The sequence below is a fragment of the Hemiscyllium ocellatum genome, chromosome 3, assembly GCF_020745735.1.
Source record: "Hemiscyllium ocellatum isolate sHemOce1 chromosome 3, sHemOce1.pat.X.cur, whole genome shotgun sequence".
In the NCBI taxonomy this organism is placed as follows: Eukaryota; Metazoa; Chordata; class Chondrichthyes; order Orectolobiformes; family Hemiscylliidae; genus Hemiscyllium; species Hemiscyllium ocellatum.
The window spans coordinates 4,498,327-4,515,189 of NC_083403.1; the positions used below are offsets into that span (position 1 = coordinate 4,498,327).

The following is a 16,863-nucleotide window of genomic DNA, read 5'->3' on the forward strand; positions in this document are numbered from 1 at the left end:
TGACAATCTGTTTAATGCCTGTGTTATCACTCTCAGACTGACAATCTGTGTAATGTCCCTGTTATCACCATCAGACTGACAATCTGTCTAATGTCCCTGTAATCACCATCAGACTGACAATCTGTGTAATGTCCCTGTTATCACCATCAGACTGACAATCTGTGTAATGTCCCTGTTATCAACGTTAGACTGACTGTCTCTGAGATTAAGGCCTTTCCTAATTGTAATGCTGTTGTTGGACAGGATGCATTTGCGAATGAGCTGTGGGGAACAAACCCGAAAGTGAGTGAGGCAGAATTGAGAAATCACTGTAATTTATTGAATCCGTTATGACACCACCCAACTCTTGGCAATGTATTGACCTCCGTGATTCCACGTGGAGAGTTCCTGCGCGATATTGGGTCAGGAGAAAGGTTGAATCCGTTTTCCCGAGTATCGCAATTCCAGCTCCCTTTCCACCTCGTGTTCTTGCAGCCAATGTCAGTCCCCTGTCTGCTGCCAGCCTGTCCTCTCTGTGAGTGCCATGTTGGATTCTGAACATCTGCGTTATCCCAGACTCCTGATTATCCACGGGAGTGCAATATTGTGATTCTCGGATAGGGCTGAGACTAGCAAACTAGGAATCAAATTCTGAGAGAGCATTGGGATGGGAAACTGGGCATCATTGGGGTTCTGGGATTGTGCTGAGATTGGGAAACTGTGAGTGAAGCATTGAAATTCCTGATTGAATTGGGATGTGTCAATGGGGTCGGAATCTGACATGTCCAGGGCCTGGGTCTGTGAGAAAACGGGAATAAATGAGAGGGTAATAATGGAACGTGGGGATGGGGAGCGTGGTAAGGTGGACGGGAGAGGGAATTGAGGTCGGATTGGGAATTCCTGTACTACAGGAGGGTGCCGTGGTGTCAGTCATCCAGTTGGCACAGCAGTGCCACTCCCCGGGTGACCCAGTAACTGGCAGCAACATGGGTGGGCAGATTGATGGGAATGACGAAGTTGGTGGAATGGCCGGTGGATGAGAGTGTTCCTGCCCTCTGGGATGTCCGATACAAGGGACACTCATACACCCTCTTCCCAGAGAGCTCCGCCGACACCCGGTCAATCTGAAAGCAGACAGGCCGCCCTCAGCTCACACTCAGGATACAGGAGACTGCAGCAACACACGGTTACACCTCAGCCCCTCCAAACCCCCGCGAGGGATCCCCTCAGCCCCTCCAAACCCCGCGCGAGGGACTCCCCTCAGCCCCTCCAAACCCCCCGCGAGGGGCTCCCCTCAGCCCCTCCAAACCCCCGCGAGGGATCCCCTCAGCCCCTCCAAACCCCGCGCGAGGGACTCCCCTCAGCCCCTCCAAACCCCCCGCGAGGGGCTCCCTTCAGCCCCTCCAAACCCCCGCGAGGGATCCCCTCAGCCCCTCCAAACCCCCGCGAGGGATCCCCTCAGCCCCTCCAAACCCCGCGCGAGGGACTCCCTTCAGCCCCTCCCCGCGAGGGACTCCCCTCAGCCCCTCCAAACCCCCGCGAGGGACTCCCCTCAGCCCCTCCAAACCCCCGCGAGGGATCCCCTCAGCCCCTCCAAACCCCGCGCGAGGGACTCCCCTCAGCCCCTCCAAACCCCCCGCGAGGGGCTCCCTTCAGCCCCTCCAAACCCCCGCGAGGGATCCCCTCAGCCCCTCCAAACCCCCGCGAGGGATCCCCTCAGCCCCTCCAAACCCCGCGCGAGGGGCTCCCTTCAGCCCCTCCCCGCGAGGGATCCCCTCAGCCCCACCAAACCCCGCGCGAGGGACTCCCCTCAGCCCCTCCCCGCGAGGGACTCCCCTCAGCCCCTCCAAACCCCCGCGAGGGACTCCCCTCAGCCCCTCCAAACCCCCGCGAGGGATCCCCTCAGCCCCTCCAAACCGCCGCGAGGGATCCCCTCAGCCCCTCCAAACCCCCCGCGAGGGACTCCCCTCAGCCCCTCCAAACCTCCCGAGGGACTCCCCTCAGCCCCTCCAAACCCCCGCGAGGGACTCCCTCAGCCCCTCCCCCTCTCTGAGGGACTCCCCTCCGAGGCTCTCTGTCCTGGGTCTGTCCCGAGGTGGTCCTGGGACACGATGGGAAATGGAGAATGACCCGGTGGGGGAGGGAAGCTCTCACCTGGACGGGGAGGAAGAGAATCTCCGGCATTTCGGAATATCGCTGACCCACACTGGAATCCTGCAGCACCTGGTTGCCATGGTCCCAGCAGGCGCCATCCAAATACAGGCCTAGAAGGAAAGCCCCATTGTCAGGGGGCACAGGGTGGTGGGGACGGGCACGTTCAGGGTCAGGGTCAGGGTCAGGGTGCTGTGACAAAACCACATCAAAGGCAATCAGACAGCAGTAACCACTGACCCTTACCCTGGGTAAACACCCTCACCCTGCCCAGTAACCCCTGACCCTTACCCTGGGTAAACACCCTCACCCTGCCCAGTAACCCCTGACCCTTACCCTGGGTAAACACCCGCACCCTGCCCAGTAACCCCTGACCCTTACCCTGGGTAAACACCCGCACCCTGCCCAGTAACCCCTGACCCTTACCCTGGGTAAACACCCTCACCCTGCCCAGTAACTCCTGACCCCTATGCTGGGTAAACACCCTCACCCTGCCCAGTAACCCCTGACCCTTACCCTGGGTAACCACCCTCACCCTGCCCAGCAACCCCTGACCCTTACCCTGGGTAAACACTCACTCTGCCCAGTAACCCCTGACCCCTACCCTGGGTAAACACCCTCACCCTGCCCAGTAACCCCTGACCCTTAACCTGGGTAAACACCCTCACCCTGCCCAGTAACCCCTGACCCTTACCCTGGGTAAACACCCTCACCCTGCCCAGTAACCCCTGACCCTTACCCTGGGTAAACACCCTCACCCTGCCCAGTAACCCCTGACCCTTACCCTGGGTAAACACCCTCACCCTGCCCAGTAACTCCTGACCCCTATGCTGGGTAAACACCCTCACCCTGCCCAGTAACCCCTGACCCTTACCCTGGGTAAACACCCTCACCCTGCCCAGTAACCCCTGGCCCTTACCCTGGGTAAACACACTCACTCTACCCAGTAACCCCTGACCCCTACCCTGGGTAAACACCCTCACCCTGCCCAGTAACCCCTGACCCTTAACCTGGGTAAACACCCTCACCCTGCCCAGTAACCCCTGACCCTTACCCTGGGTAAACACCCTCACCCAGCCCAGTAACCCGTGACCCTTACCCTGGGTAAACACCCTCACCCTGCCCAGTAACCCCTGACCCTTACCCTGGGTAAACACCCTCACCCTGCCCAGTAACCCTGGACCCTTACCCTGGGTAAACACCCTCACCCTGCCCAGTAACCCCTGACCCCTACGCTGGGTAAACACCCTCACCCTGCCCAGTAACCTCTGACCCTTACCCTGGGTAAACACCCTCACCCTGCCCAGTAACCCCTGACCCTTACCCTGGGTAAACACCCGCACCCTGCCCAGTAACCACTGACCCTTACCCTGGGTAAACACCCTCACCCTGCCCAGTAACTCCTGACCCCTACGCTGGGTAAACACCCTCACCCTGCCCAGTAACCCCTGACCCTTACCCTGGGTAACCACCCTCACCCTGCCCAGCAACCCCTGACCCTTACCCTGGGTAAACACTCACTCTGCCCAGTAACCCCTGACCCCTACCCTGGGTAAACACCCTCACCCTGCCCAGTAACCCCTGACCCTTAACCTGGGTAAACACCCTCACCCTGCCCAGTAACCCCTGACCCTTACCCTGGGTAAACACCCTCACCCTGCCCAGTAACCTCTGACACTTACCCTGGGTAAACACCCTCACCCTGCCCAGTAACCCCTGACCCTTAACCTGGGTAAACACCCTCACCCTGCCCAGTAACCCCTGACCCTTACCCTGGGTAAACACCCTCACCCTGCCCAGTAACCCCTGACCCTTACCCTGGGTAAACACCCTCACCCTGCCCAGTAACCCCTGACCCTTACCCTGGGTAAACACCCGCACCCTGCCCAGTAACCCCTGACCCTTACCCTGGGTAAACACCCGCACCCTGCCCAGTAACCCCTGACCCTTACCCTGGGTAAACACCCTCACCCTGCCCAGTAACTCCTGACCCCTATGCTGGGTAAACACCCTCACCCTGCCCAGTAACCCCTGACCCTTACCCTGGGTAACCACCCTCACCCTGCCCAGCAACCCCTGACCCTTACCCTGGGTAAACACTCACTCTGCCCAGTAACCCCTGACCCCTACCCTGGGTAAACACCCTCACCCTGCCCAGTAACCCCTGACCCTTAACCTGGGTAAACACCCTCACCCTGCCCAGTAACCCCTGACCCTTACCCTGGGTAAACACCCTCACCCTGCCCAGTAACCCCTGACCCTTACCCTGGGTAAACACCCTCACCCTGCCCAGTAACCCCTGACCCTTACCCTGGGTAAACACCCTCACCCTGCCCAGTAACCCCTGACCCTTACCCTGGGTAAACACCCTCACCCTGCCCAGTAACCCCTGACCCTTACCCTGGGTAAACACCCTCACCCTGCCCAGTAACTCCTGACCCCTATGCTGGGTAAACACCCTCACCCTGCCCAGTAACCCCTGACCCTTACCCTGGGTAAACACCCTCACCCTGCCCAGTAACCCCTGGCCCTTACCCTGGGTAAACACACTCACTCTACCCAGTAACCCCTGACCCCTACCCTGGGTAAACACCCTCACCCTGCCCAGTAACCCCTGACCCTTAACCTGGGTAAACACCCTCACCCTGCCCAGTAACCCCTGACCCTTACCCTGGGTAAACACCCTCACCCAGCCCAGTAACCCGTGACCCTTACCCTGGGTAAACACCCTCACCCTGCCCAGTAACCCCTGACCCTTACCCTGGGTAAACACCCTCACCCTGCCCAGTAACCCTGGACCCTTACCCTGGGTAAACACCCTCACCCTGCCCAGTAACCCCTGACCCCTACGCTGGGTAAACACCCTCACCCTGCCCAGTAACCTCTGACCCTTACCCTGGGTAAACACCCTCACCCTGCCCAGTAACCCCTGACCCTTACCCTGGGTAAACACCCGCACCCTGCCCAGTAACCACTGACCCTTACCCTGGGTAAACACCCTCACCCTGCCCAGTAACTCCTGACCCCTACGCTGGGTAAACACCCTCACCCTGCCCAGTAACCCCTGACCCTTACCCTGGGTAACCACCCTCACCCTGCCCAGCAACCCCTGACCCTTACCCTGGGTAAACACTCACTCTGCCCAGTAACCCCTGACCCCTACCCTGGGTAAACACCCTCACCCTGCCCAGTAACCCCTGACCCTTAACCTGGGTAAACACCCTCACCCTGCCCAGTAACCCCTGACCCTTACCCTGGGTAAACACCCTCACCCTGCCCAGTAACCTCTGACACTTACCCTGGGTAAACACCCTCACCCTGCCCAGTAACCCCTGACCCTTAACCTGGGTAAACACCCTCACCCTGCCCAGTAACCCCTGACCCTTACCCTGGGTAAACACCCTCACCCTGCCCAGTAACCCCTGACCCTTACCCTGGGTAAACACCCGCACCCTGCCCAGTAACCCCTGACCCTTACCCTGGGTAAACACCCTCACCCTGCCCAGTAACTCCTGACCCCTACGCTGGGTAAACACCCTCACCCTGCCCAGTAACCCCTGACCCTTACCCTGGGTAACCACCCTCACCCTGCCCAGTAACCCCGGACCCTTACCCTGGGTAAACACCCTCACCCTGACCAGTAACCCCTGACCCCTACCCCGGGTAAACACCCTCACCCTGCCCAGTAACCCTGACCCTTACCCTGGGTAAACACCCTCACCCTGCCCAGTAACCCCGGACCCTTACCCTGGGTAAACATCCTCCCCTGACCAGTAACCCCGGACCCTTACCCTGGGTAAACACCCTCACCCTGCCCAGTAACACCTGACCCCTACCCTGGGTATACACCCTCACCCTGCCCAGTAACCCCTGACCCTTACCCTCGGTAAACACCCTCACCCTGCCCAGTAACCCCTGACCCTTACCCTGGGTAAACACCCTCATTCTGCCCAGTAACCCCTGACCCTTACCCTGGGTAAACACCCGCCCCCTGCCCAGTAACCCCTGACCCTTACCCTGGGTAAACACCCTCACCCTGCCCAGTAACGCCTGACCCTTACCCTGGGTAAACACCCTCATCCTGACCAGTAACCCCTGACCCCTACCCTGGGTAAACACCCTCACCCTGCCCACTAACCCTGACCCTTACCCTGGGTAAACACCCGCACCCTGCCCAGTAACCACTGACCCTTACCCTGGGTAAACACCCTCACCCTGCCCAGTAACTCCTGACCCCTACGCTGGGTAAACACCCTCACCCTGCCCAGTAACCCCTGACCCTTACCCTGGGTAACCACCCTCACCCTGCCCAGCAACCCCTGACCCTTACCCTGGGTAAACACTCACTCTGCCCAGTAACCCCTGACCCCTACCCTGGGTAAACACCCTCACCCTGCCCAGTAACCCCTGACCCTTAACCTGGGTAAACACCCTCACCCTGCCCAGTAACCCCTGACCCTTACCCTGGGTAAACACCCTCACCCTGCCCAGTAACCTCTGACACTTACCCTGGGTAAACACCCTCACCCTGCCCAGTAACCCCTGACCCTTAACCTGGGTAAACACCCTCACCCTGCCCAGTAACCCCTGACCCTTACCCTGGGTAAACACCCTCACCCTGCCCAGTAACCCCTGACCCTTACCCTGGGTAAACACCCGCACCCTGCCCAGTAACCCCTGACCCTTACCCTGGGTAAACACCCTCACCCTGCCCAGTAACTCCTGACCCCTACGCTGGGTAAACACCCTCACCCTGCCCAGTAACCCCTGACCCTTACCCTGGGTAACCACCCTCACCCTGCCCAGTAACCCCGGACCCTTACCCTGGGTAAACACCCTCACCCTGACCAGTAACCCCTGACCCCTACCCCGGGTAAACACCCTCACCCTGCCCAGTAACCCTGACCCTTACCCTGGGTAAACACCCTCACCCTGCCCAGTAACCCCGGACCCTTACCCTGGGTAAACATCCTCCCCTGACCAGTAACCCCGGACCCTTACCCTGGGTAAACACCCTCACCCTGCCCAGTAACACCTGACCCCTACCCTGGGTATACACTCGCACCCTGCCCAGTAACCCCTGACCCTTACCCTCGGTAAACACCCTCACCCTGCCCAGTAACCCCTGACCCTTACCCTGGGTAAACACCCTCATTCTGCCCAGTAACCCCTGACCCTTACCCTGGGTAAACACCCGCCCCCTGCCCAGTAACCCCTGACCCTTACCCTGGGTAAACACCCTCACCCTGCCCAGTAACGCCTGACCCTTACCCTGGGTAAACACCCTCATCCTGACCAGTAACCCCTGACCCCTACCCTGGGTAAACACCCTCACCCTGCCCACTAACCCTGACCCTTACCCTGGGTAAACATCCTCCCCTGACAAGTAACCCCGGACCCTTACCCTGGGTAAACACCCTCACCCTGACCAGTAACCCTGACCCTTACCCTGGGTAAACACCCTCACCCTGCCCAGTAACCCCGGACCCTTACCCTGGGTAAACATCCTCCCCTGACCAGTAACCCCGGACCCTTACCCTGGGTAAACACCCTCACCCTGCCCAGTAACACCTGACCCCTACCCTGGGTATACACTCGCACCCTGCCCAGTAACCCCTGACCCTTACCCTCGGTAAACACCCTCACCCTGGCCAGTAACCTCTGACCCTTACCCTGGGTAAACACGCTCACCCTGCCCAGTAACCCCTGACCCTTACCCTGGGTAAACACCCGCCCCCTGCCCAGTAACCCCTGACCCTTACCCTGGGTAAACACCCTCACCCTGCCCAGTAACTCCTGACCCTTACCCTGGGTAAACACCCTCAACCTGCCCAGTAACCCCTGACCCTTACCCTGGGTAAACACCCTCACCCTGCCCAGTAACTCCTGACCCTTACCCTGGGTAAACACCCGCCCCCTGCCCAGTAACCCCTGACCCTTACCCTGGGTAAACACCCGCACCCTGCCCAGTAACCCCTGACCCTTACCCTGGGTAAACACCCTCAACCTGCCCAGTAATCCCTATTCTCCACCCTGAGTAAACACTCTCACCCTAAAGGACTCTGTATTGTCCCCGTGTCTGTCCCCTGGGTTCACTCTCCCCCCAGGACACTGTATACTCCCCGTGTCTGTCCCCTGGGTTCATTCTCCCCCCAGGACACTGTATACTCCCCGAGTCTGTCCCCTGGGTACACTCTGCACCCCCCCCCCAGGACACTGTATACTCCCCGAGTCTGCCCCCTGGGTATGCTCCCCCCCAGGACTCTGTATACTCCCCGTGTCTGTGCCCTGGGTTCACTCTCCCCACCAGGACACTGTATACTCCCCGTGTCTGTCCCCTGGGTACACTCTCCCCACCAGGACACTGTATACTCCCTGTGTCTGTCCCCCTGGGTACACTCTCCCCCCAGGACACTGTATACTCCCCGTGTCTGTCCCTGGGTACACTCTCCCCCCGCCCAGGACACTGTATACTCCCCGTGTCTGTCCCTGGGTACACTCTCCCCCCAGAACACTGTATACTCCCCGTGTCTGTCCCCTGGGTACACTCTCCCCCCAGGACACTGTATACTCCCCGTGTCTGTCCCCTGGGTTCACTCTCCCCCCAGCACACTGTATACTCCCCGTGTCTGTCCCCTGGGTTCACTCTCCCCCCAGAACACTGTATACTCCCCGTGTCTGTCCCCTGGGTACACTCTCCCCCCAGTAGTCTCCTGCTCCTTCCCCATGTTGACCCCCGTCTCTCGGTTTCCCCGAATATCCACCTTGAAAGCTTGGAGCCAGATGTTGGATTTGTGTTTGCGGAGACTGAAGAAGTCTTTGGTGAGCTTGGTGAAGGGCTGGACGTGGATCACAAAGGTGATATTATCCATGGACAGGCCGTGTTTGCGAGCGTGGGTCTGTAACAGAGCGGTCAGCAGTCCTGCAGTGGGACACGGGACTCTGTTACACACCAGGATCAACCTCATCTTCACCACCACTATCCGTCCCTCCAGGAGAGCTCAAATCCCGAATTCCCAGGGTGAAACTTCATCAGGGAGTCAATCCGGTATTACCCGGAAAAATTGCCATCCCTTAGCGCCTGACTGAATGTGCTGGGAAAATCCAGCTGGGCAGTTACAGGGAGTGAAGGCAGAGAGGGGCCGGTCAGAAAATCCAGTCACTCCCAGCGTTCCATTAGGGAACAGGGTGTCATCCACCAAGGGAATGAGGAGTGTGTGCCAGGCAGGCTAAGATAAAAGGTAGGGAGGAGGGACTAGGGGGAGGGGCGATGGAGGTGGGATAGGTGGAAGGAGGTCAAGGTGAGGGTGATAGGCCGGAGTGGGGTGGGGGGCGGAGAGGTCAGGAAGAGGATTGCAGGTTAGGAGGGCGGTGCTGAGTTGAGGGAACCGACTGAGACAAGGTGGGGGGAGGGGAAATGAGGAAGCTGGAGAAATCTGAGTTCATCCCTTGTGGTTGGAGGGTTCCCAGGCGGAAGGTGAGGCGCTCCTCCTCCAGCCGTCGTGTTGTTATGTTCTGGCGATGGAGGAGTCCAAGGACCTGCATGTCCTCGGTGGAGTGGGAGGGAGAGTTAAAGTGTTGAGCCACGGGGTGGTTGGGTTGGTTGGTCCGGGCGTCCCAGAGGTGTTCTCTGAAGCGTTCCGCAAGTAGGCGGCCCGTCTCCCCAATATAGAGGAGGCCACATCGGGTGCAGTGGATGCAATAGATGATGTGTGTGGAGGTGCAGGTGAACTTGTGGCGGATATGGAAGGATCCCTTGGGGCCTTGGAGGGAAGTGAGGGAGGATGTGTGGGCGCAAGTTTTACATTTCCTGCGGTTGCAGGGGAAGGTGCCAGGAGTGGAGGTTGGGTTGGTGGGGGGTGTGGACCTGACGAGGGAGTCACGGAGGGAGTGGTCTTTGCGGAACACTGATAGGGGAGGGGAGGGAAATATATCCTTGGTGGTGGGGTCTGTTTGGAGGTGGCGGAAATGGCGGCGGATGATACGTTGTATACGGAGGTTGGTGGGGTGGTAGGTGAGAACCAGTGGGGTCCTGTCTTGGTGGCGGTTGGAGGAGCGGGGCTCAAGGGCGGAGGAGCGGGAAGTGGAGGAGATGCGGTGGAGGGCATCGTCGATCATGTCTGGGGGGAATCTGCGGTCCTTGAAGAAGGAGGCCATCTGGGCTGTACGGTGTTGGAACTGGTCCTCCTGGGAGCAGATGCGGCGGAGACGAAGGAATTGGGAATATGGGATGGAGTTTTTGCAGGGGGCAGGGTGGGAGGAGGTGTAGTCCAGGTAGCTGTGGGAGTCAGTCGGTTTATAGTAGATGTCTGTGTTGAGTCGGTCGCCCGAGATAGAAATGGAAAGGTCTAGGAAGGGGAGGGAGGAGTCTGAGACAGTCCAGGTGAATTTCAGGTCGGGATGGAAGGTGTTAGTAAAGTTGATGAACTGTTCAACCTCCTCGTGGGAGCACGAGGCAGCGCCGATACAGTCATCGATGTAGCGGAGGAAAAGGTGGGGGGTGGTGCCAGTGTAGTTGCGGAAGATGGACTGTTCCACATATCCTACGAAGAGGCAGGCATAGCTGGGGCCCATGCGGGTGCCCATGGCAACTCCTTTAGTTTGGAGGAAGTGGGAGGATTGAAAAGAGAAGTTATTCAGGGTGAGGACCAGTTCAGTCAGTCGAAGGAGGGTGTCAGTGGAAGGGTACTGGTTGGTGCGGCGGGAAAGGAAGAAGCGGAGGGCTTTGAGTCCTTCGTGATGGGGGATGGAGGTGTACAGGGACTGGATGTCCATCGTGAAGATAAGGCGTTGGGGACCGGGGAAGCGAAAATCCTGGAGGAGGTGGAGGGCGTGGGTGGTGTCCCGAATGTAGGTGGGGAGTTCTTGGACTAAAGGGGACAGAACTGTGTCGAGGTATTGGGAGATGAGTTCGGTGGGGCAGGAGCAGGCTGAGACAATGGGTCGGCCGGGGCAGGCAGGTTTGTGGATTTTGGGCAGGAGGTAGAAACAGGCGGTGCGGGGTTGTGGGTCTGTGAGGGACCAGTACAGGTGCTCAGTCTGTGAGGGACCAGTACAGGTGCTCAGTCTGAGAGGGACCAGTACAGGTGCTCGGTCTGAGAGGGACCAGTACAGGCGCTCGGTCTGAGAGGGACCAGTACAGGCGCTCGGTCTGAGAGGGACCAGTACAGGTGCTCGGTCTGAGAGGGACCAGTACAGGCGCTCAGTCTGTGAAGGACCCGTACAGGTGCTCGGTCTGAGAGGAACCAGTACAGTGCTCAGTCTGTGAGGGACCAGTACAGGCGCTCGGTCTGTGAGGGACCAGTACAGGTGCTCAGTTTGAGAGGGATCAGTACAGGCGCTCGGTCTGAGAGGGACCAGTACAGGTGCTCAGTCTGAGAGGGACCAGTACAGGCGCTCGGTCTGTGAGGGACCAGTACAGGTGCTCAGTCTGAGAGGGACCAGTACAGGTGCTCAGTCTGTGAGGGACCAGTACAGGCACTCGGTCTGAGAGGAACCAATACAGGTGCTCAGTCTGTGAGGGACCAGAACAGGCGCTCGGTCTGCGAGGGACCAGTACAGGTGCTCAGTCTGAGAGGGACCAGTACAGGAGCTCAGTCTGAGAGGGACCAGTACAGGTGCTCGGTCTGAGAGGGACCAGTACAGGCGCTTGGTCTGTGAGGGACCAATACAGGTGCTCAGTCTGAGAGGGACCAGTACAGGTGCTCGGTCTGAGAGGGACCAGTACAGGCGCTCGGTCTGAGAAGGACCAGTACAGGTGCTCGGTCTGAGAGGGACCATTACAGGCACTCAGTCTGTGAAGGACCCGTACAGGTGCTCGGTCTGAGAGGAACCAGTACAGGTGCTCAGTCTGTGAGGGACCAGTACAGGCGCTTGGTCTGTGAGGGACCAGTACAGGTGCTCAGTTTGAGAGGGACCAATACAGGTGTTCAGTCTGTGAGGGACCCGTACAGGCGCTCGGTCTGTGAGGGACCAATACAGGTGCTCAGTCTGAGAGGGACCAGTACAGGAGCTCAGTCTGAGAGGGACCAGTACAGGTGCTCGGTCTGAGAGGGACCAGTACAGGCGCTCGGTCTGTGAGGGACCAATACAGGTGCTCAGTCTGAGAGGGACCAGTACAGGTGCTCGGTCTGAGAGGGACCAGTACAGGCGCTCGGTCTGAGAGGGTCCAGTACAGGTGCTCAGTCTGAGAGGGACCAGTACAGGCGCTCAGTCTGTGAAGGACCCGTACAGGTGCTCGGTCTGAGAGGAACCAGTACAGGTGCTCAGTCTGTGAGGGACCAGTACAGGCGCTCGGTCTGTGAGGGACCAGTACAGGTGCTCAGTTTGAGAGGGACCAGTACAGGCGCTCGGTCTGAGAGGGACCAGTACAGGTGCTCAGTCTGAGAGGGACCAGTACAGGCGCTCGGTCTGTGAGGGACCAGTACAGGTGCTCAGTCTGAGAGGGACCAGTACAGGTGCTCGGTCTGAGAGGGACCAGTACAGGTGTTCAGTCTGTGAGGGACCCGTACAGGCGCTCGGTCTGAGAGGAACCAATACAGGTGCTCAGTCTGTGAGGGACTCGTACAGGCGCTCGGTCTGAGAGGGACCAGTACAGGTGCTCAGTCTGAGAGGGACCAGTACTGGTGCTCAGTCTGAGAGGGACCAGTACAGGCGCTCGGTCTGTGAGGGACCAGTACAGGTGCTCAGTCTGAGAGGGACCAGTACAGGTGCTCGGTCTGAGAGGGACCAGTACAGGTGCTCAGTCTGAGAGGGACCAGTACAGGCGCTCGGTCTGAGAGGAACCAATACAGGTGCTCAGTCTGTGAGGGACTCGTACAGGCGCTCGGTCTGAGAGGGACCAGTACAGGTGCTCAGTCTGTGAGGGACCAGTACAGGCGCTCAGTCTGAGAGGGACCAGTACAGGTGCTCGGTCTGAGAGGGACCAGTACAGGTGCTCAGTCTGTGAGGGACCAGTACAGGTGCTCGGTCTGAGAGGGACCAGTACAGGTGCTCAGTCTGAGAGGGACCTGTACAGGCGCTCGGTCTGAGAGGAACCAATACAGGTGCTCAGTCTGTGAGGGACTCGTACAGGCGCTCGGTCTGAGAGGGACCAGTACAGGTGCTCAGTCTGTGAGGGACCAGTACAGGCGCTCGGTCTGTGAGGGACCAGTACAGGTGCTCAGTCTGAGAGGGACCAGTACAGGTGCTCGGTCTGAGAGGGACCAGTACAGGCGCTCGGTCTGAGAGGGACCAGTACAGGTGCTCGGTCTGAGAGGGACCAGTACAGGAGCTCAGTCTGTGAAGGACCCGTACAGGTGCTCGGTCTGAGAGGAACCAGTACAGGTGCTCAGTCTGTGAGGGACCAGTACAGGCGCTCGGTCTGTGAGGGACCAGTACAGGTGCTCAGTTTGAGAGGGACCAGTACAGGCGCTCGGTCTGAGAGGGACCAGTACATGTGCTCGGTCTGAGAGGGACCAGTACAGGCGCTCAGTCTGTGAAGGACTCGTACAGGTGCTCGGTCTGAGAGGAACCAGTACAGGTGCTCAGTCTGTGAGGGACCAGTACAGGCGTTCGGTCTGTTAGGGACCAGTACAGGTGCTCAGTCTGAGAGGGACCAGTACAGGCGCTCGGTCTGTGAGGGACCAGTACATGTGCTCAGTCTGTGAGGGACCCGTACAGGTGCTTGGTCTGAGAGGAACCAGTACAGGCGCTCGGTCTGAGAGGGACCAGTACAGGTGCTCAGTCTGAGAGGGACCAGTACAGGCGCTCGGTCTGTGAGGGACCAGTACAGGTGCTCAGTCTGAGAGGGACTAGTACAGGCGCTCGGTCTGTGAGGGACCAGTACAGGTGCTCAGTCTGAGAGGGACCAGTACAGGCGCTCAGTCTGTGAAGGACCCGTACAGATGCTCGGTCTGAGAGGAACCAGTACAGGCGCTCGGTCTGAGAGGGACCAGTACAGGTGCTCAGTCTGAGAGGGATCAGTACAGGCGCTCGGTCTGTGAGGGACCAGTACAGGTGCTCAGTCTGAGAGGGACCAGTACAGGTGCTCAGTCTGTGAGGGACCAGTACAGGCGCTCGGTCTGTGAGGGACTAGTACAGGTGCTCAGTCTGTGAGGGACCAGTACAGGTGCTCAGTCTGTGAGGGACCAGTACAGGTGCTCGGTCAGTGCGGGACCAGTACAGGCGCTCAGTCTGAGAGGGACCAGTACAGGCGCTCGGTCAGTGCGGGACCATTACAGGTGCTCGGACTGAGAGGGACCAGTACAGGCGCTCGGTCAGTGCGGGACCAGTACAGGGGCTCGGTCTGTGAGGGACCAGTACAGGCGCTCGGTAACCTACCTTGTGGGAAGAAGAATGCCGATAGCCAGAAGGAATACGGTTCTGGGCGGTCGATCTCCTGAAGCTCAGTTGCCTTTCTCGAGGGTAATTTCAGTGTTTTCTCCGAGGAGATCCTGTAGAGCAGGAAGAGGAGGATGCGGTGAAGGGCAGGGTGTGAGCAAATCCCTGTGTCCTTCGGGTACGAAGTAGCAACCGGAGCAAATGAGATTTACATTTGAGGGTGGAGAATGTGGCTCTGATATCGGGGTCTGACAGTGGGGTGATCACTGGGGATCAGGGGGATGGGGATCTGGTCATGGAGTGATCACTGGGGATCAGGGGGATGGGGATCTGGTCATGGAGTGATCACTGGGGATTAGGGAGATGGGGATCTGTTAGTGGAGTGATCACTGGGGATCTGGGAGATGGGGATCTGGTCATGGAGTGATCACAGGGGATCAGGGGGTTGGGGATCTGACAGTGGAGTGATCACTGGGGATCTGGGAGATGGGGATCTGATAGTGGAGTGATCACTGGGAATCTGGGAGATGGGGATCTGATAATGGAATGATCACTGGGGATCTGGGAGTTGGAGATCTGGTAGTGAAGTGATCACTGGGGATCAGGGAGATGGGGATCTGGTCGTGGAGTGATCACTGGGGATCTGGGAGATGGGAATCTGGTCAGGGAGTAATCACCGGGGATCAGGGAGATGGGGATCTGGTAGTGGAGTGATCATTGGGGATCTGGGAGATGGGGATCTGGTGGTGGAGTAATCACTGGGTATCTGGGAGATGGGGATCTGATAGTGGAGTGATCACTGGTGATCTGGGAGATGGAGATCTGGTAGTGGAGTGATCACTGGGGATCTGGGAGATGGGAATCTGGTCGTGGAGTAATCACTGGGGATCAGGAAGATGGGGATCTGGTAGTGGAGTGATCCCTGGGGATCTGGGAGATGGGGATCTGGTGATGGAGTAATCACCGGGGATCTGGGAGATGGGGATCTGGTAGTGGAATGATCACTGGGGATCTGGGAGATGGAGATCTGGTAGAGGAGTGATCACTGGGGATCAGGGAGATGGGGATCTGGTGGTGGAGTGATCACTGGGGATCTGGGAGATGGAGATCTGGTAGTGGAGTGATCACTGGGGATCTGGGAGATGGGAATCTGGTTGTGGAGTAATCACTGGGGATCTGGGAGATGGGGATCTGATAGTGGAGTGATCACTGTGGATCTGGGAGATGGAGATCTGGTAGTGGAGTGATCACTGGGGATCAGGGAGATGGGAATCTGGTTGTGGAGTAATCACTGGGGATCAGGGAGATGGGGATCTGGTAGTGGAGTGATCAATGGCGATCTGGGAGATGGAGATCTGGTAGTGGAGTAATCACCGGGGATCTGGGAGAAGGGGATCTGACAGTGGAGTGATCACTGGGGATCTGGGAGTCGGAGATCTGGTAGTGCAGTGATCCCTGGGGATCTGGGAGATGGGGATCTGGTGGTGGAGTAATCATCGGGGATCTGGGAGATGGGGATCTGATAGTGGAGTGATCACTGGGGATCTGGGAGATGGGGATCTGACAGTGGATTGATCACTGGGGATCTGGGAGATGGGGATCTGGTGGTGGAGTAATCACCGGGGATCTGGGAGATGGGGATCTGATAGTGGAGTGATCACTGGAGATCTGGGAGATGGGGATCTGATAGTGGAATGATCACTGGGGATCTGGCTGTGTGTACCTTTTCTGAGCAGTTGCAGTAAATTGCCTTGACCAAGTCCTGAAGAAATTCACCCGCTCAACCAGGTCATCAATCCAGGAGGCCAGAGGTTTGCAGGATTCATAGGAATGTTGCTGTATGGGCGGAGAAAGGAATTCACACCCGAACAGGAAGCATTGCTCAAAACAAATACCCCCCTTCATATCCCATCAATGTTTGGGTTCTCGACTCCCTTCTGTGGGGAAGGTGGCCATTGCTACCATCCAGGTCAAACCTTTCTGTTCATTCATCCAAACTCCCAGAAAAACTCCTCCCACCTCAGAATCTGTCAAAACATGTATCAGAGTACTCCCCAAATTCCACTATTTAAAGAAAAAATAATCTTTAACTCCAAAAGAGAACATTAAACAGCAACTATTTCCGACTCCATGCCTCCCTCTTTGTAAGGTCTTGTTCCCTCCCTCCCACTCCCTAACAATCTGCCGATCCAATACAGCTCCTGCTACATTTACAGCTCATCCATTTCCGAAACCATCTCGGGTGTCAATCTTCCTCTGTTTGGAGAATCCCCTGGGATCGTCTATGGTCACCTGCTACAAAGATGGTCCTCAAGGATGCCTTCCTTGAAGAAGCTCTCTTCCTCCCTCTACAAGGATTTCAGTGAGTCCCTCTCTCACTGCACCCCCCAGGTCATCTCCTCTGCACAGAAG

General features: G+C 58.2%; 1 protein-coding gene across 1 annotated transcript in view; it reads right to left on the minus strand.

Moving 5' to 3' along the window:
* Positions 1-905: 905 nt before the first annotated feature.
* The window catches only part of LOC132832876 (dynein axonemal heavy chain 6-like), a 670,564-nt gene continuing 654,606 nt past the window's right edge, over positions 906-16,863 (minus strand). The window contains exons 85-89 of the mRNA XM_060851082.1: positions 16,175-16,287; positions 14,452-14,564; positions 8,865-9,052; positions 2,134-2,322; positions 906-1,103 (exon numbers count right to left, since the gene is read on the minus strand). Coding sequence (XP_060707065.1) covers positions 906-1,103; positions 2,134-2,322; positions 8,865-9,052; positions 14,452-14,564; positions 16,175-16,287 — 801 coding nt within the window. The remainder of the gene's footprint in view (positions 1,104-2,133; positions 2,323-8,864; positions 9,053-14,451; positions 14,565-16,174; positions 16,288-16,863) is intronic.